Here is a 20,643-nt window from a genome sequence, read left to right as displayed (position 1 = left end):
TTAACGAGTTGATTCTTCACATTTAAGTTTCCCAACAACACAATTCTTGGTAAATCATTGCATATTAAATTTTACATGATTAATAATCTAAACTGTGTGACTGGATTCTAAGAGCAAAATAAAGTTACAGTTTGCACAAAATAATCTGGATGAACCATCTGTTGTGTGTACAATGCAATTCGTAGATTTGTTATGTGAAAGGTTATCTTCTGTACAAAGACTCACATCACAGTGACTTGTTACGAACTGTATCGTTTTAGAAACAAATCAGCAAGAGATTTCACACTGAGTCTGGTTTTAATATTAAAGCCACTATCTTTATTAGTGTCTACTTAAGATAAACCAAAAGTTAACAGTGTTATGGGTGTGTGTGTAACCATCAAGCTTAGGAATAGTTATTAAAGTGCTAAGATGGCGAATTAGTACGGTTCAGTAACCCACAGAATAAATGATAATTGGAGAGAGATTTTTTAATTCAGAGTGAAATGTAGAGGGGGCAATTCACATCGAATTCCAACGAGATAAGTCGTCGAAGATCTTGTCCATCAAGTCGTCCCAAATCCACATACCAATTATCACCAAAAGCGACCTGTCACAGGAATATCGTCTTTGAGTGGTTACCACACAACATATCCAGGCAAGGGTTACACAAATATGAAATATAATAATATTTATATGAAATATAATACTGACAAGTGTGAGGTCTTGCACTTTGGCAGGAAAAATAATAGGGCAAGTTATTATCTAAATGGAGAGAAACTGGAAAGTGCTTCTGTGCAAAGGGATCTGGGGGTCCTGGTGCAGGAAACACAAAAAGTTAATATGCAAGTGCAGCAGGTGGTCAAGAAGGCCAATGGAATGCTGGCTTTTATTGCTGGGGGATGGAGTATAAGAACAGGGAGGTCTTACTGCAGTTGTACCGGGTATTGGTGAGACCACACCTGGAGTACTGCGTGCAGTTCTGGTGTCCATATTTAAGAAAGGACATACTGGCTCTAGAGGCAGTGCAGAGAAGGTTCACTAGGTTAATTCCGAGGATGGGTGGGTTGATGTATGATGAGAGGTTGAGTAGATTGGGACTCTACTCATTGGAGTTCCGAAGAATGAGAGGCGATCTTATTGAAACATATAAGACTGTGAAGGGGCTTGATCGGGTGGATGCGGGGAGAATGTTCCCAATGATGGGTGAAACTAGGACTAGGGAGCATAATCTTAAAATAAGGGGATGCCGTTCCAGGACTGAGATGCGGAGAAATTTCTTCACTCAGAGGGTAGTGGGGCTGTGGAATTTACTGCCCCAGAGAGCTGTGGAAGCTACTACACTCAATAAATTCAAAACCGAGATAGACATTTTCCTGGATAAAAATGGCATTAGGGGATACGGTGAGCGAGCAGGTAAGTGGACATGAGGCTAGGTTTAGATCAGCCATGTGATCTCCTGGACCAGTTTTCGATAGCCTGGATGGGTCGGAGAGGAATTTTCCAGATTTTTTTCTCCTCAATTGGCAACTCGTTTTTTTTTTCCCCGGGTGATCATATGGGTTTGGGCGGGATGAATAATAAAATAAAATGGGCGGCATGGTGCCCTGTTGGTTGGCACTGTTGCCTTGTGGGATTCGGTGAAAACTAGAGTTAAGATTGGATCAGCCATGATCTTGTTGAATGGCGGAGCAGGCTTGAGGGGCCGATTGGCCTACTCCTGCTCCTATCTCTTATGTTGTTCTTATGTAAATGGTCCCACAGGATATTCCAAAATCCACTCTTATGGATTATACAAAGTGACAGTCACTTTTCAGTTATGCACTGCGTTCCGATGATCAACCCTCCCTGGTGGGCATAGGAGAGTTCCACGCCTCAGCTGTGACAAGCTGAAGCTACCAGCTGTCCCTGTCCCTCTCCCCACACCCCCCCCCCCCCCGTTTAAGTCCACAGTCAGCAGTGTCAGCCTGTGACTCACGTCATAGTCCCACCTCACTCAGGTGCTCTGAAAGAAACAGTCTCAGTAAATGACCACAAGCTCGTAACAGACTAAATAGACAAAACCATCTGAGGCATTTGACCTCCCTTGTCAATGTTGGTTATCACTAAAGCAGAATTAAAAGCTTAACACTGCATTCTTAAGCATTCTCTGCACACTTAAGCTTCCTTTTTGGCTTCGCCTTTTTTTATGTTCTTCCTAAGTTTCAAGATATCGTAGTACAGATTGCGGTGAAGAACTTCAGATGCACAAATAACGGCCCCATGGCTGGCTCCAACGAAACCACATGAAAATATATCCTGACCTGAAATGATAAAGGTAAGAGGTCACAGCACGATCATTCACTCCTATTTCTACACTACACTGCATTGTTTTTAAGTGGTTGTTTTAAAATTGAGAAGTTGGACAAAAACCAGCAAAATACTGCATTGCAACACAATTCCATCACTCTGAACTAGTTTGACAGTCTGACTAAAAATTATTTTATTTATTCATTCACAGATCTCATTGACAATGCCAGCATTTATTGTCTGTCCACTTATTGTCTGAACTGAGTATCTTGTTCAGCTGTCAACCACTGAGGGGCAATTTGTGGTCAAGCATACTGCTCGACCTAGTGTCACATCTCAAACAGAGCACAATTCAAAGATAGCAGATTTCATTGTCAGTCTGTCAGCTTTGTCATCAACACTCCTGATAGCAGCTTTCTCATTCATGCTTAATTTAGTTGCTCATTCTTATTTTTTCAGTAAATTCTCATCTCCAGATCAATGGATACTGTTCCAGTAACTTAACCACGGGGGGGGGGGGGGGGGGGGGGGGCGTGTCTTATATCCGATTTATTACAGGGCATATGTTCAAAGGAATGTTTTGCACAATTCATTAATGATAATTGGCTTCATCGAGGAGCAAGTTGTAAGTTTGTGGATGGTACGAAAACGTGTGGATGGCAGCAGGACTTAGACCATATGGAAGAATGTGCAAAAAAGTGGCAGATGGAATACAGTGTTGGGAAATGTATGATTATGCTTTTGGTAAAAGGAACAATAGTGAAAACTATTATCTAAATAGGGAGAAAATTCAAACATCAGAGGGACTTAGGAGTCCTTGTGCGAGACTCCCAGAAGGTTAATTCATAGGTTGAGTCTGTGGTAAAGGCGGCAAATGCAATGTTGGCAGTTATTTCAAAGGGAACAGAATATAAAAACAAGGAGATAATGCTGAGCCTTTATAAGCCACTAGTCAGGCCGCACTTGGAGTATTGTCAAGAGTTTTGGGCCCCTATCTCAGAAAGGATGTGCTGTTATTAGAGTGTGTCCAGAGGAGGTTCATGAGGATGATTCTGGGAATGAAGGGGTTAACATATGAGGAGTGTTTGGCAGCTTTGGGACTGTGCTCACTGGAATTTAGAAGAATGTGGGGGGGGGGGGAGGGGGATCTTATTGAAGCCTACCAAATCTTGAAAGGACTAGATAAGGTGGATGTGGAGAGGTTGACGGAAGCATCCAGAACTAGAGGGCTCAGCCTCAAAATTGAGGGGTGTCCTTTTAAAACAGAGGTAAGGAAGAATTTTTTTTAGTGAGAAGAGTGGTGAATCTATGGAATGCTCCGCCACGGACTGCAGTGGAGGCCAAGTCCGTGGGTATATTTAAATGTGCTCCATGACTAGTTGCTCAAAGCATTTCATAATGGTTGATGGTAATGCCACTGGATGATAGTCATTTAGGCATGTTACTGTCATATTTTTGGCACTGGAATGATGGTTGCCACCTTGAAAAATGAGGGGACAATGGATTGTTCCAGGGAGATGTTGAACATATCCTTCAGCTGGGCTGCAGTCTTTCAGAACCTGACCTGATACACTGTTGGGCCCTGCAGCTTTGTGTGGGTTGACTTTGACCAGGAACTTCCTCACCTCAACTTCAGCCAGATGGAGTGTCTGCTCCCCTGTGGGGAGGGGTGCCTTCCTCGCCAACACTTTGTTCTGAGCATCAAACCAGGTGAAGAAGACATTCAGCCTCTCAGAGTGAAGCATTCTGTCACTGACACGCAGGGTAGTCTGCAATCCTCTGAATTCCCTGACACCTATTTCTAAGTGCATAATTCTCTGTAACTTCTGCCATCTCCAACGGGATCCCACCACTAAGCACATCTTTCCCTTCCCCCCACTTTCTGCTTTCCACAGGGATCGCTCCTTACGTGACTCCTTTGTCCATTTGTCCCTCTCCACTGATCTCTCTCCTGGCACTTAACCTTGCAAGCGGAACAAGTGCTACATCTGCCCTACACCTCATCCCTCACTACCATTCAGGGCCCTAAACAGTTCTTTTAGGTAAGGCCTAAATCACCTGCAAATCTGTTGGGGTCATACACTGTTTCCAGTGCTCCCAGTGTGGCCTCCTGTAAATCAGTGAGACCCAACGTAGACTGGGAGACCTCTTCACCGAGCACCTACTTGCCGTCCGTCCGCCAGAAAAAGCGGGATCTCCCAGTGGCCATCTATTTTAATTCCACTTCCCATTCTGATATGTCTATTCATGGTGTCCTCCACTGTCATGGTTGGAGGAACAATACCAAATATTCCTTTTGGGTTGCCTCCAACCTGATGGCATGAACGCTGATTTCTCAAACTTCTGGTAATGCCCCACACCCCCCCCGACCTTCACCATTTCCCATCCCTTTTCCCTCCCTCACCTTATCTCCTTGCCCACCCATTGCCTCCCTCTAATGCTCCTCGCCCCTTTTCTTTCTTCCATGGTCTTCTGTCTCTTTCACCAATCGCCTTCCCAGCTCTTTACTTCATCCCTCCCCCTTCAGGTTTTACCTATCACCTTGTGTTTCTCTCTCCCCTCCCCCCACCTTTTTCTCCAGTCCTGCCGAAGGGTCTCGGCCCGAAACGTCGACTATTCTCTTTTCCACAGATGCTGCCTGGCCTGCTGAGTTCCTCCAGCATTTTGTGTGTGTTGTCATGTTTCCTCAGCCTGGCACGGACTTCTACAGTAAGTCATGGCTTCTGATCTGCCCTGACCCAGATGTGTTTCGTGATGGTAACATCATCTGTACACTTCTCTATGTAGCTGGCCACAGAATTCACATATTCCTCGATGTTAACATGGTTGCCATAGGTAGCAGTCTCCCTGAACATTCTCCAGCTAATATTATCAAAGCAGTCCTGCAGTGCAGAGACTGCACCCTCAGGCCAGGTTTTCACCACCTTTACAACTGGTTTGACCAGTTTGATCACCGGCTTGTGTGCTGGAATTAACGTTACAAAAAAGCGACCTGAGAATCCAATGTGGGGTCACAGGACTATAGGTACCTGCTATGTTAGTGCAAACCAGGTCTAGTGTATTTTCATCTCTGGTAGAACAATCAACATGCAGGTGGAATTTGGGCAAGACTGTCTTTAGGTTCACATGGTTAAAATCGCCTGCAATAATGAAGATACCATTGTGGTGTTTGGTTTGAAAGTCACTGATGCTCACATAGTGCCTCGTCGCCATTAATGGGGTGGGGGGGGGAATATATACAGCCACCAACAGAATTGTAGTGAACTCCCTCAGTATATAAAATGGTCTCCACTTCACAAAGATGAACTCAATCATTGGTGAACAGTGGGATGTCACTGCTAAATTGTCTTTACACCAGTTCTTATTTACAGATTCCGCAATTACGGGCCCTGCCCAAGATTGCTAGCTTCCTGTCAGCCTGAAACGCGCTGAAACCCTCCACTGGATGACCGCGTCTGGGATGGATTCATGAGCCCATGATTCTGGGAGTATGAAGGCGCAGATGCTTTTTCTTTTAAATCAAAGCAAGAGGCGGAGAGGGAAGAAGTAAAGGCATCTTGGAGAGAAGCCGTTTAACTGATCAGGGAAAAGAGGCTAGACTGCACAGGTGTGTGAAGTGGCGCGCCAAAGGTTTAAAAAGGAGAGGAATTTTTCAACAGTCTTAAATTGAAGCAAGAGGCGGAGAGTGAAGAAGTAAAGGCATCTCAGAGAGAAGCCGTTTTTCTTAACTGATCGGGGAAAAGAGGCTCGAGTGCGTAGGCGCATGACGTAGCGCGCCAAAGGTTTAAAAAAAGACCACCATATACAGCGGCCATTGTTGTAGTGGCCATCGTCGGAGTGGACTGATTCAGAGTGGGATGGCTTTGGCTCAACAGGCTTCGGCGTGAACAGGCAGAGGTGAGGGTAGGTTCCGGTAAGTTTTGTTTTGCTTGTTTAGAGTAGAGAGAATATGCCAGGCAGGATGTTGGAATGCTCCTCTTGCAGGATGTGGGAAGTCAGGGAGACCTCTGGTCTCCCTGACAACGACACCTGCAAGGAGTGCATCCAGCTGCAGATCCTAACAAACCGCGTCACGGAACTGGAGCAGGAGCTGGATGACCTCCGGATCATTCAGGAGAATGAGGCGTTTGTAGATAGTAGCTACAGGGAGGCAGTTACACCAAAGGAGCAGCACACAGGTAATTGGGTTACCGTCAGGCGAGGGAAGGGGAAAGGGCAGGCAGAGCAGGGTTTCCCTGTGGCCATTCCCCTCAACAACAAGTATACCGATTTGGATACTGTTGGGGGGGGGGGGGGGGGTGACTTACCTGGGATAAGCTGCAGCAGCCGGATCTCTGGCACTGAGTCTGGTTCTGCAGTGCACAAGGGAAGGGGGAAGAAGAGGAGAGCAGTAGTGATAGGGGACTCGATAGTTGGAGGTACAGACAGGAGGTTCTGTGGTCGCGACAGAGACTCCCGGATGGTTTGTTGCCTCCCGGGTGCCAGGGTCAGGGATGTCTCTGATCATGTGCACAGCATTCTGAAGTGGGAGGGTGAGCAGCCAGAAGTCGTGGTACACATCGGTACCAACGACATAGGAAGTAAGAGTGAGGAGGTCCTGAGAAGTGACTATAGAGAGCTTGGTAGGAAGTTAAAAAGCAGGACCTCAAGGGTGGTAATCTCAGGATTGCTGCCTGTGCCACGTACCAGTGACGGTAAGTATAGGATGCTCTGGAGGATGAACACGTAGCTGAGGGACTGGTGTAGGGGGCAGGGTTTCAGATTTCTAGATCATTGGGACCTCTTCTGGGGCGGGTGGGACCTGTACAAGAGAGACGGGTTACACCTGAACTACAAGGGGACAAATATACTTGCAGGGAGGTTTGCTAGTGTTATTGGGGAGGGTTTAAACTAGATTTGCAGGGGGATGGGAACCAGAGTGCCATGGTGGAATGGGGGGTAAAAATAAATGATGTTAGTAGTTCATGCAAAGTCACAAATAGTAAGGTTGTATGTGGTGGTAACAATCTTCTGAGGTGTGTATATTGTGGGAAAGGCAGATGAGCTGAGGGCCTGGATTGACACTTGGAATTATGACATCATAGCCATTACTGAAACTTGGCTACAGGAGGGGCAGGACTGGCAGCTCAATGTTCCAGGGTTCTGATGTTTCAGATGTGATAGAGGCAGAGGGACGAAGGATGGTGGGGGGGGGTGGCATTGTAAAATGTTACAGCAGCGAGAATTGAAGGAGCAAATCTGCAGAGAGATAACAGACAACTGCAGGAAACAAAGTTGTGATAGTAGGGGATTTTAATTTTCTTCATATTGATTGGGACTCCCATACTGTTAAAGGCCTAGATGAGTTAGAGTTTGTAAAATGTGTTCAGGAAAGTTTTCTAAATCAATATATAGAGGTACCAACTAGGGAGGATGCAATATTAGATCTCCGATTAGGAAATGAGATAGGGCAGGTGACGGAAGTGTGTGTAGGGGAACACTTTGGTTCCAGTGATCATAACGTCATTAGTTTCAACTTGATCATGGATAAGGATAGATCTGGTCCTCGGGTTGAGGTTCTAAACTGGAAAAAGGCCAATTTTGAAGAAATGAAAAGGGATCTAAAAAGCGTGGATTGGGACAGGTTGTTCTCTGGCAAGGATGTGATTGGTAAGTGGGAGGACTTCAAAGGAGAAATTTTGAGAGTGCAGAGTTTGTATGTTCCTGTCAGGATTAAAGGCAATATGAATAAGGATAACGAACCTTGGTTCTCTAGGGATATTGGAACTCTGATAAAGAAGAAGAGAGAGATGTATGACGTGTGTAGGAAACAGGGTGCAAATAAGGTCCTTGAGGAGTATAAAAAGTGCAAAAAAGTACTTAAGAAAGAAATCAGGAGGGCTAAAAGAAGACATGAGGTTGCTTTAGCAGTCAGGGTGAAGGATAATCCTAAGAGCTTCTACAGGTATGTTAAGAGCGAAAGGATAGTAAGGGATAAAATTGGTCCTCTTGAAGATCAGAGTGGTCGGCTATGTATGGAACCAAAAGAAATGGGGGAGACCTTAAATGGGTTTTTTGCATCTGTATTTACTAAGGAAACTGGCAAGGAGTCTAAGGAAATAAGGCAAACAAGTAGTGAGGTCATGGAACCTATACAGATTGAAGAGGAGGAGGTGCTTGCTATCTTAAGGCAAATCAGAGTAGATAAATCCCCAGGACCTGACAGGGTATTCCCTCAGACCTTGAAGGAGACTGTGTTGAAATTGCAGGGGCCCTGGCAGATATATTTAAAATGTCAGTATCTACGGGTGAGGTGCCGGAGGATTAGAGGATAACTCATGTTGTTCCGTTGTTTAAAAAAGGCTCTAAAAGTAATCCGGGAAATTATAGGCCGATAAGTTTGATGTCAGTAGTAGATAAATTATTGGAAGGAGTACAAGAGATAGGATCTACAAGTATTTAGATAGACAGGGACTTATTAGGGAGAGTCAACACGGCTTTGTGCGTGGTAGATCATGTTTAACCAATCTATTAGAGTTTTTTGAGGAGGTTACAAGGACAGTGGGTGAAGGGAAGGCAGTGGATGTTGTCTACATGGACTTCAGTAAGGCCTTTGACAAGGTCCCGCATGGGAGGTTAGTTAGGAAGATTCAGTCACTAGGTACACATGGTGAGGTAGTAAATTGGATTAGACATTGGCTCAATGGGAGAAGCCAGAGAGTGGTAGTGGAGGATTGCTTCTCTGAGTGGAGGCCTGTGACTGGTGGTGTGCCACAGGGATCAGTGCTGGGTCCATTGTTATTTGTCATCTATATCAATGATCTGGATGATAATATGGTAATATTAATGTATTATAATTATAATATGTAAACTGGATCAGCAAATTTGCTGATGATACAAAGATTGGAGGTGTAGTGGGCAGTGAGGAAGGTTTTCAAAGCTTGCAGAGGGAACTGGACTAGATGGAAAAATGGGCTGAAAAATGGCAGATGGAGTTTAATGCCGACAAGTGTGAGGTATTGCACTTCGGAAGGTCAAACCAAGGTAGAATATACAAGGTAAATGGTAGGACACTGAGGAGTGCAGTAGAACAGAGGGATCTGGGAGTACAGATACAAAATTCCCTAAAAGTGGCATCACAGGTAGACAGGGTCGTAAAGAGAGCTTTTGGTACATTGGCCTTTATAAATCAAAGTATTGAGTATAAGAGTTGGAATGTTATGGTGAGGTTGCATAAGTCATTGATGAGGCTGAATTTGGAGTATTGTGTGCAATTTTGGTCACCAAATTACAGGAAGGATATTAATAAGGTTGAAAGAGTGCACAGAAAGTTTACAAGGATGTTGCCGGGACTTGAGAAACTGAGTTACAGAGAAAGGTTGAATAGGTTAGGACTTTATTCCCTGGAGTGTAGAAGAATGAGGGGTGATTTGATAGAGGTGTATAAAATTATGATGGGTATAGATAGAGTGAATGCAAGCAGGCTTTTCCCACTGAGGCCAGGGGAGAAAAAAACCAGAGGACATGGGTTAAGGGTGAAGGGGGAAAAGTTTAAAGGGAACATTGGGAGGGGGGGGGGCTTCTTCACACAGAGAGTGGTGGGAGTGTGGAATGAGCTGCCAGATGAAGTGGTGAATGCGGGCTCACTTTTAACATTTAAGAAAAACTTGGACAGGTACATGGATGAGAGGTGTATGGAGGGATATGGTCCATGTGCAGGTCAGTGGGACTAGGCAGAAAAATGTTTCGGCACAGCCAAGAAGGGCCAAAAGGCCTGTTTCTGTGCTGTAATGTTCTATGGTTCTCTCTGGTTCAGTCTCAGGCGCAGGTAGTCCAGTTTATTTTCAAGTGAGCGGACGGTTGCCAGTAAGAACGAGGGGAGTGCTGGCCTGAAGGACTTTGACCTAAGTCATTCCCAGATTCCAGCTCATTTTTCCCCTTTTTTGTTCCCTTGCACAGCTCTTCCTATGGCTTCACTCACGGAGGTCTGAAGTAGGCAATGGCGTACACAATTCAAACCCAAGCTGCAGAGCTCTCTGCAGTCCAACAGTTCACTAGTGAGGTGGAATTACTGTGCACAGTATATTTAATAAACAGCAGCGTTATCCAATCATAACAAAGGCGTACAGGACAGGGACGAACTAGTACTCGGAAACAAAGTGGTCTCTGCGTCAGAAGGCGCCACCATAGAAACATAGAAAACCTACACACAATACAGGCCCTTCAGCCCACAAAGTTGTTTCGAACATGTCCTTAACTTAGAAATCACCAGGCTTACCTATAGCCCTCTATTTTTCTAAGCTCCATGTAGCCATCCAGGAGTCTCTTAAAAGACCCTATCATATCCAACTCCACCACTGTCGCCAGCAGTCCATTCCACGCACTCACCACTCTCTGCACAAAAAACTTACCGCTGACATCCCCTCTGTACCTACTTCCAAGTACCTTAAAACTGTGCCCTCTCATGCTAGCCATTTCAGCCATGGGGAAAAGCCTCTGACTATCCATATGATCAATGCCTCTCATCATCTTATATACCTCTATCAGGTCACCTCTCATCCTCCGTCGCTCCAAGGAGAAAAGGCTGAGTTCACTCAACCTATTCTCATAAGGCATGTTTCCCAATCAAGGCAACATCCTTGTAAATCTCCTCTACACCCTCTCTATGCATGAACAGAGCACAGTACTCCAAGTGGAGTCTGACCGGGGTCTTATATAGCTGCAACATTACCTCACAGCTCCTAAATTCAATTCCACGATTGATGAAGGCCAAGGCACCGTATGCCTTCTTAACCACAGAGTCAACCTGCGCAGCTGCTTTGAATGTCCTATGGACTCGGACCCCAAGATCCCTCTGATCCTCCACACCTCCAAGAGTCTTACCATTAATACTATGTTCTGCAATCATATTTGACCTACCAAAATGAACCACTTTATACTTATCTGGGTTGAACTCCATCTACCACTTCTCAGCCCAGTTTTGCATCCTATCAATGTCCCGCTGTAACCTCTGACAGCCCTCCACACTATCCACAACAACTCCAACCTTTCTGTCATCAGCAAACTTACTAACCCATCCCCTCCACTTCCTCATCCAGGTCATTTATAAAAATCACGAAGAGTAAGGGTCCCAGAACAGATCCCTGAGGCACCCCACTGGTGACTGACCTCCATGCAGAATATGACCCGTCTACAACCACTCTTCGCCTTCTGTGGGCAAGCCAGTTCTGGATCCACAAAGCAATGTCCCCTTGGATCCCATGCCTCTTTACTTTCTCAATAAGCCTTGCATGGGGTACCTTATCAAATGCCTTGCTGAAATCCACATACACTACATCTACAGCTCTACCTTCATCAATGTGTTTAGTCACATCCTCAAAAAATTCAATGAGGTTCATAAGGCACGACCTGCCCTCGACAAAGCCATGCTGACTACACTTAATCATATAATACCTCTCCAAATGTTCATAAATCCTGCCTCTCAGGATCTTCTCCATCAACTTACCAACTGCTGAAGTAAGACTCACTGGTCTATATTTTTCTGGGCTATCTGTACTTCCTTTCGTGACTTACTCCCTACTCTCTACTCCCATCTTGGAAATCTTACAGGGAATCCACTTCAAACATTTTTTTAAATTTCTTCATTAAACTGCAAACCTGACTACGTTCCACCCTCTTATCTGCTGCCCCTGACTCTTCACAGCTGGTACTGCAATCCCCTTATAATAGACAAAGTTGTGCAGTGTGTTGTTATCACAAATGTAACTCTTATTCCTTTATCACTGCAGTTGTAATTCAGCTCATCACTGTCCAGCTCCAGCCCCCTCATTTCTCAAGATGTATGCCCCCACTTTTCACTTCAGACTTTACTTTCCATTCACTGGCTCTTAGCGTGAGTTTCAATGTTTTAAGTCAATTGAAAAAATCTTACTGCTTCTATACTGGATGTTAAATTCTTTCTCCTGTATGATGTGAGGTAGTATACCTGTTAAGTAAAGGTTCTTGACTGGAGTTTTTGCTCTACAGGAGGCAATGTTCTCTGGAGTGAACCGGGACAAATCATGGTTAACACCGTACATCTCTCCACGAGAAGCAGCAATGTAAAACTGATTGGTGAGTGGAGAACCAACATTGATGAACTCAATCTAGAAAGTATTCCAACACAAAGAAGGTAAGTTAGACAAAAACAATTGGAAAGTAGAAATGACAGCTGTAGTTTACAAGTATTTGTACTCATGACACAGATACAAAAGTTGTAGAAATTTGCAGGACAGGAGGCAACTATTTGGCCCATTACATCAACGCTGCCATGAAAGGATAGTTAGTTAACCCCATTTCCATGTTCTCGGTCTATAGACTAGCATGTTATAGCTCATCCAAGTACATAATGTACAAAATACAATATTGATCTCAATCAACTTTTCCGCCAGCATTCCAGAGGCTTGCTACTGAATGAGTGGATCAAGATTTTTTTCCCTCAATCATCTTGAACCTATCTACCAATTCACTTAACTCCCTGATGAAGGGTCTCAGCTCAAAAAGTCAACTGCTTATTCATTTCCACAGATCCTGCCTGACCTGCTGAATTCCTCTAGCATTTTGTGTGTGTGTGGGTGTTGCTCAGGATTTCCAGCATCTGCAGAATCTCTTGTATTAATAATTAACTTCTCTGCTAAAAATGAATTTCCTTGTATAAGCCACTTATTTCTCACTCTCAATTAAATATCACCAAAAAATCCCATCCTAGGATGTTTCTTCTCTTAACTGTTAATCTTTCAATTTATCTTACTGTAGAATAAATAATTTTTTTACCCTTGCAATATATCTATGAAAAACAACTTTCACCATTTAATACTTTATCATTGCAAATACAAGATAGTTTGTTATTATATGATACAAAGTAAGCATACCTTGTCTTTGAGTTGTGAAAAGTACTCAGTAGTTTGGGCAATCAAATTTCTGGCAATATCCATCTTTAAATTTTCATAGTCTTCTCCTCGCTTCTTCACACGTTCATCTTTCCAGTTTTCAAACCACTCATAACGTACTACGGTCACTATAATCATACTGGATTTGCCTATAAATACAAAAGTAGCTTTTTTATTAAAAAAGCAAGTATTTCTTTGAATTGTGTTTTTCTCATTTTAAGATGAGCAGAATTGTCCTTGGTGATAATATTGTGCTTTTGAAGACTTGAATGCCCAAAAACATGGTCGTAACTGGCATGTTCAGTCCTTCCCCAGGGTGGTGAAGCTACTCCAGTGCGAGCTTCTGAAGTTATGCTTATGGTAAGGGGAAGATGATAAGTATTTTGATGTAGCTTGGAAAAGGATGGTTGCTGGTCATTCCTCAATTGTGTTTTGGTGACATATGCTTCCATGTCACTTTTCAGATGTGAGCAGTTAATTATGCTGTCAATTATCACGGCATCTGAATCAATTCTTGGTTTCATCTTAAATCAATGAATGGCATCCATATCTAATAACAGAAACCCAGGCAAGAATGGCTCATATTCCCTTTCCAGCTTTAAGTAGGGCTCCTGATGCCAAAGAGCGATCACCTAATCTTGTGAACAAGACATCAAACCAAAGATCTTCAGATACATGTTCAACAATGTTATGCTTTCTTAGCAACCTGTTAGGGAGCGACTATAATGCAAGGTGCAATATTGGTGTAAAGCTTTTAAATCAATGCGTGCTGCCAATTACCTTCAAACCTGTCATTCCAAGTAGGATCTTTAGCTGATGGAAAGGATACAAATGTCATTGGACATCTTTCAGTGAAATCTTTATCCTTGAGTGAGAAGTATTTTGTGTATCTGAAATAACACCAATGAAAAGTACAGCTAGCAGTTTATTCATTTAATAACCTTGGAATCTGCATAGCAGATTGTAATTTAATAATCCAGAAGAAAATTATTTCTCTCAATCTGTCAGATTCTCAGAATAGTTAAAACATTACATTCAATAACCTTTGATATGTAACCAGTTAGTAAGTCATCCCCAAGGGTTCCCTCGATATGCCTGCTCTTAATGCAGATAATTCGGAAATCAGGGTCACAGGGACAGGAAATGGCCATACAACATAGAACATAGAATAGTACAGCACATTACAGGCCCTTTGGCCCACAACGTTGTGCCGACCCTCAAACCCTGCCTCCCATATAACCCCCCACCTTAAATTCCTCCATATACCTGTTTAGTAGTCTCTTAAACTTCACTAGTGTATCTGCCTCCACCACTGACTCAGGCAGTGCATTCCACGCACCAACCACTCTCTGAGTGAAAAACCTTCCTCTAATATCCCCCTTACCTTAAAGCCATGTCCTCTTGTACTAAGCAGTGGTGCCCTGGGGAAGAGGTGCTGGCTGTCCACTCTGTCTATTCCTCTTAATATCTTGTACACCTCTATCATGTCTCCTCTCATCCTCCTTCTCTCCAAAGAGTAAAGCCCTAGCTCCCTTAATCTCTGATCATAATCCATACTCTCTAAACCAGGCAGCATCCTGGTAAATCTCCTCTGTACCCTTTCCAATGCTTCCACATCCTTCCTATAGTGAGGCAGCCAGAACTGGACACAGTACACTAAGTGTGGACTAACCAGAGTTTTATAGAGCTGCATCATTACATCGCGACTCTTAAACTCTATCCCTCGACTTATGAAAGCTTTCTTAACAACCCTATCTACCTGTGAGGCAACTTTCAGGGATCTGTGGACATGTACCCCCAGATCCCTCTGCTCCTCCACACTACCAAGTATCCTGCCATTTACTTTGTACTCTGCCTTGGAGTTTGTCCTTCCAAAGTGTACCACCTCACACTTCTCCGGGTTGAACTCCATCTGCCACATCTCAGCCCACTTCTGCATCCTATCAATATCTCTCTGCAATATTTGACGATCCTCTACACTATCTACAACACCACCAACCTTTGTGTCATCTGCAAACTTGCCAACCCACCCTTCTACCCCCACATCAAGGTCGTTAATAAAAATCACAAAAAGTAGAGGTCCCAGAACAGATCCTTGTGGGACACCACTAGTCACAACCCTCCAATCTGAATGTACTCCCTCCACCAAGACCCTCTGCCTTCTGCAGGCAAGCCAATTCTGAATCCACCTGGCCAAACTTCCCTGGATCCTATGCCTTCTGACTTTCTGAATAAGCCTACCCTGTGGAACCTTGTCAAATGCCTTACTAAAATCCATGTAGATCACATCCACTGCACTACCCTCATCTATATGCCTGGTCACCTCCTCAAAGAACTCTATCAGGCTTGTTAGGCATGATCTGCCCTTCACTAAGCCGTGCTGACTGTCCCTGATCAGACCATGATTCTCTAAATGCCCACAGATCCTATCTCTAAGAATCTTTTCCAACAGCTTTCCAACCACAGACGTAAGGCTCACTGGTCTATAATTACCTGGACTATCCCTACTACCTTTTTTGAACAAGGGGACAACATTCGCCTCCCTCCAATCCTCCGGTACCATTCCTGTGGACAACGAGGACATAAAGATCCTAGCCAGAGGTTCAGCAATCTCTTCCCTTGCCTTGTGGAGCAGCCTGGGGAATATTCCGTCAGGCCCCAGGGACTTATCCGTCCTAATGTATTTTAACAACTCCAACACCTCCTCTCCCTTAATATCAACATGCTCCAGAACATCAACCTCACTCATATTGTCCTCACCGTCATAAAGTTCCCTCTCAGTGGTGAATACCGAAGAGAAGTATTCATTGAGGACCTCGCTCACTTCCACAGCCTCCAGGCACATCTTCCCACTTTTATCTCTAATCGGTCCTACCTTCACTCCTGTTATCCTTTTGTTCTTCACATAACTGAAGAATGCCTTGGGGTTTTCCTTTACCCTACTCGCCAAGGCCTTCTCATGCCCCCTTCTTGCTCTTCTCAGCCCCTTCTTAAGCTCCTTTCTTGCTACCCTATATTCCTCAATAGACCCATCTAATCCTTGCTTCCTAAACCTCGTGTATGCTGCCTTCTTCCACCTGACTAGATTTTCCACCTCACTTGTCACCCATGGTTCCTTCACCCTACCATCAAATGTTCATTGATATCATTGCAGATCTGTTTCTGTCATTCTTCTTACATAACAGAAATGCCAGTACTGAAAAATTCTCAGCAATATGCACAAAGATAGCATGGTAGCAAAAGGACAGCACAGTAACGTAATGGCCAGCGCAATACTTTACAGCACCAGCTGTAAGATAGAGGTTCGATTCCCACTGCTGTCTGTAAGCAGTTTGTATATTCTCCCCGTGACCATGTGGGTTTCCTCCAGGTGCTCCTGGATCCCCCCACATTGCAAAGATGTACAATTAGGGTTAGCAAGTTGTGGGCATGCGATGTTGGCACTAGAAGCAAAGCAACACTTGCCCAGCACAATCCTCACATTTGATTTGTCATAAATGATGCATTTTACTAAATGCTTTGACATACAGATGTCCGCCGTTTTTCGAATGTTCGCTCTACGTCACCTCACTGTTACGAAAAACTTACATTAGTTACCCGTTTTCGCTAACAGAAGGTGTTTTCACTGTTATGAAAAAAGGCAGCGCGTGATAAACGGCAGCGCGTGCGCCAAGCAGCCAAGCTCCTCCCCCAGAACTGCATTCTAGCCTGCATTGCTTAAACACGTGCCTGTGAGCATCTGTGATTTATGTCGATTTATTTTGTGCATCTGTTAGCAAGGTGAGTTCTAAAGTATCGGAAAAGCCTAAAAGAGCGGGTAAGGGTGTTACACTTAGCGTAAAACTAGACATAATAAAGCGTTTCGATCGTGGTGAACAAAGTATGGATATAGAGAGTTTGGCTAAGGGTTTGTGGAAGTTGACGAAGATGATGTTGAAGAGGTTTTGGCATCCCATGACCAAGAACTGAGAAATGAAGAGGAAAGGATAACAATTGAAGCCGAACGCAGTAGCGAACGGCCTGAAAGTGAAGTCGTCCAGGAACTGAACGTGAAGCCATTGCGTGAGATATTCGCTGTGATTGACAACGCTGCAATGATTGCATAAAAGTATGACTTTAATTTTGAAGGGTACATAGGTTTAGGGCATATTTGCAGGATGGTTTGAGTGCTTACAAAGAACTGTATGATAGAAAAATGCGCGAGGCTAAGCAGTCAAGCATACTGTCGTTTTTCAAGCCTTCCACATCAGCCACAGCAGACAACGAAACTTGACCTTCAACATCGAGGCAGGCAGACGTAGTAGAAGGTGACCTGCCTGCCCTGATGGAAACAGACGACGATGAGATGACACCCCAACCTCCAACGACTCAGCCTAACACACCATCATCAGTGTGCTCACTGTCTTCCCGATTCCAGTAAATGAAACTACACTGGACGTACATTATTTCTACTTTATAATGGTTGTGAATTTTTGTATGTTACTTGGTAGCTTCATAGCTTAAATGTTACTGGAAAGAGTGCTTCGGCCGGGAGCGCTTGCGCCGAGTGTTTCTGCTGCGAGTGCTGCTGAGAGCGCTTGTGTGAGATTTTTGCTGTGGTGGAGTGCTGCAATAATTGCAGAAAAGTATTCCTACTTTATATAGGCTGTGTATTTCTCAGATCATTCCTGCTTTTACTATATGTTACTGTTATTTTAGGTTTTATGTGTTATTTGGCATGATTTGGTAGGTTATTTTTTGGGTCTGCGAACGCTCACAAATTTTTCCCATATAAATAAATGGTAATTGCTTCTTCACTTTACGACATTCTGGCTTACGAACCATTTCATAGGAATGCTCTACCTTCGAATAGCGGGGGAAACCTGTATAACAAATAAAGTTAATCTTTATCGTTATTTGTGGTTCTCAGTAAGTTTGTGGTTTTACATAGTGGATTTCTCAGAGCCACCTCCATGTTCTACCCATTGCTAACAGTTCTCTGTTAATTGTGGGGCTTGAGTGTGCTGGAGTCTACAAGCTAAAACACTGGCAGTTTTGTCCATGAGTTGTGCCACCTGTCTGGCATTATTGATAACAGTGTGCAAGAACAATGGGAGGTGGCTGGGTGGGGAGTTGTGGAAGAGAGACCAAATGTTGGTCCCAAGTCTTGACAGACTCCAATTGCAATGCCATGGTGACAAGCACATAACAGAAAAGAGAGTGGGAGATGTTGGAATGGAGGCTTTACTTAAGTAAACTAATACTACAAGCCCATAAAACAAAGGAGCAGAATGAGGCCATTTGGCCATCAAGTCAACTTTGCCATTGCATCATGGCTGATTTATTATCTCTCTCAACTCCACTCTCATGTCTTCTCCCTGTAACCTTTGACACCCTTAATCAAGAATCTATCAATCTCTCTTTAAATATTCCCAATGACTTAGCCTCCGCAGTCATCTGTGGCAATGAATTCCAGATTCACCATGCTATGGGTAAAGAAACTCATCTCTGTTCTAAATGAACATCCTCCTATTCTGAGTCTGTGCCCTCTGATCCTAGACTCCCCCACTACATGCAACATCCTCTCCATATCCACTCTATCTAGGCCTTTCAATATTTGATAGGTTTTAATGAGATCCCCCCCCCCCATTCTTCTAAACTCCCACAAGTACAGACCTACAACCATCAAACGCTCCTCTCGCATTAACCCTTTCATTCCCAGGATCATTCTTATGAACCTGCTGCTGTGGACAAATGTGAATCAACATGTTTTAATCAGATCTTTGTGTTTCTTGTCTACCTGTACAACTTTCACCCATCATGTGATTTTTTTCATACATCTTTAAATTTCTAATTTTTCATCAATAGAAGCTGAAATTATTTGGATGTGGAATTGAAACTAGTTTGTTTTTAGTTCAGGGAATGGTTGATGTGTCAGTATGTGTAATGGGAAATACACCAAAGGGTTAGGTTGTGATTATACAGGCAATGGGAAAAATGTCCTTCTAGTGTTTGTAGTTCATATACAGGAGATGCGGTATCACTTCACCCTACCACTTTGTTTTTTGGCCCACATCTTCATTATCCTAGTCCCCTACTTGCCTTCATTGGCATCTTGCTCCTTGTTAATTCCATTTTAGTTTTTAAATTACCAGAATGGACTTAGTCCTCCAGTGGGGAGAGAGCTTAGGTCTTAGGTTTGGAGGGATATAGATGTTAGGGTTCAAGGTAGGGTTGGTTCAATGCAGAAGCAGGCCTCCCTGATTAAATGAAAGATTATCCTCTTATACCTGCTCTGATTTTCTCAATCTAATCAAGTTATTTTTGGCTTAATTATTGGGCCTAATGTTGATATAGTGGGGAGTATGTTTTTATTGTCTAGCCTATATTTTTAGGCTTCATTTAGGACACATGTCTGTAGTGTTTCAATCCATCTTCTCTCTGCTTTTTTTCTTTGAACCTTTGACCAGTTTATGTTAGTTTCCAGGCCCAGGATTTCCACGGAGAGAATTCCACAGTGCAGGAAGTGTCTGCTAACTAGTCTGTTCTGGTTTTGTCTAGTAATATTACTGAGGTACCCTGTAAGCCTTTGTTACCTGTCTCCCCATGCATATTATGTGAGATTGTTTACACTGAATCATATATACCAGGTTCTACTGTTCACAAGTTATTCTCTGCTCTATCTGGGCCCACTTTCCAGTAGCTCTTTGAGATTCCAACATATTTGCATGTCCTGCAGCTTCTGACCCTACAGTTTGGTACTGACTAGTATGTCCCTAAGTTTTTACCCCTCTTGAATGCTGAAACTATAGTCCATTGACCCAGTGCCCCCCCCCCCCCCTCCTCTGCTTTGACTTCCTCAAAATGGGTTTTGACTGCCCGTGGATATTCTCCACCATCTCTCTGTATCCTGTTATGAGTGGTAGTCTCCTTGCTATATTGTTCTGTGGTCTGGGATATGTGGCACTTTTAAACATGTCAAATCTGACTCTTTGAAGCTTTCATCTACTATAGCCCCATGTCTAAGTGCAGTGAAGAGGATAGTAGTGGCCTGGTGAAAGTCCTCAGCCCTGGTACAAATGAGGTGAAACCAGGTCAGCTGTCCTTTGACAAAGCCTGCGAAAGTGTGTTTGGGATGGTAGCTACTTGTACGCAGGAGGGTGTGGGTGTCTGTGGTTTTTAAAAAAATACTTTGGTGGCTAGTTTCTGGCTACCATTTTCTGGTGCTAGTTTAAGCACCATGCTGTCCAGGAAATCAGTACTCTTCCTGCTTGTTGCGGCCTTAACTTTAATGGATGGATCATAAGTGTCCAGGATTTGGATGAATTCTTCCAATTTTGACTCACAATGTGTTCATACACCCCAGATGTTGTCCAAGTATCTGTACAGGCATATGGCTTTTTTCGGGCCCTTAGGATAAAATGTTTTCTCCCACTTTGCCATGTATATATTGGCAAGGCTGGAGCAAACTTCTTTCCCATTGCTATGC

General features: G+C 43.7%; 1 protein-coding gene across 2 annotated transcripts in view; it reads right to left on the bottom strand.

The window, feature by feature from the left end:
• Positions 1 to 295: 295 nt before the first annotated feature.
• Positions 296 to 20,643, bottom strand: part of LOC140741429 (all-trans-retinol 13,14-reductase-like) — a 37,161-nt gene continuing 16,813 nt past the window's right edge. For both annotated transcript variants that reach the window (XM_073071605.1, XM_073071606.1), the window contains exons 8-11: positions 13,956 to 14,065; positions 13,158 to 13,324; positions 12,233 to 12,392; positions 296 to 2,282 (exon numbers count right to left, since the gene is read on the bottom strand). In XM_073071605.1, coding sequence (XP_072927706.1) covers positions 2,137 to 2,282; positions 12,233 to 12,392; positions 13,158 to 13,324; positions 13,956 to 14,065 — 583 coding nt within the window. In that variant the 3' untranslated portion in view covers positions 296 to 2,136. The remainder of the gene's footprint in view (positions 2,283 to 12,232; positions 12,393 to 13,157; positions 13,325 to 13,955; positions 14,066 to 20,643) is intronic.

The sequence above is a fragment of the Hemitrygon akajei genome, chromosome 18, assembly GCF_048418815.1.
Source record: "Hemitrygon akajei chromosome 18, sHemAka1.3, whole genome shotgun sequence".
Taxonomy (NCBI): domain Eukaryota; kingdom Metazoa; phylum Chordata; class Chondrichthyes; order Myliobatiformes; family Dasyatidae; genus Hemitrygon; species Hemitrygon akajei.
This window is presented reverse-complemented; position numbering and strand designations above follow the sequence as displayed.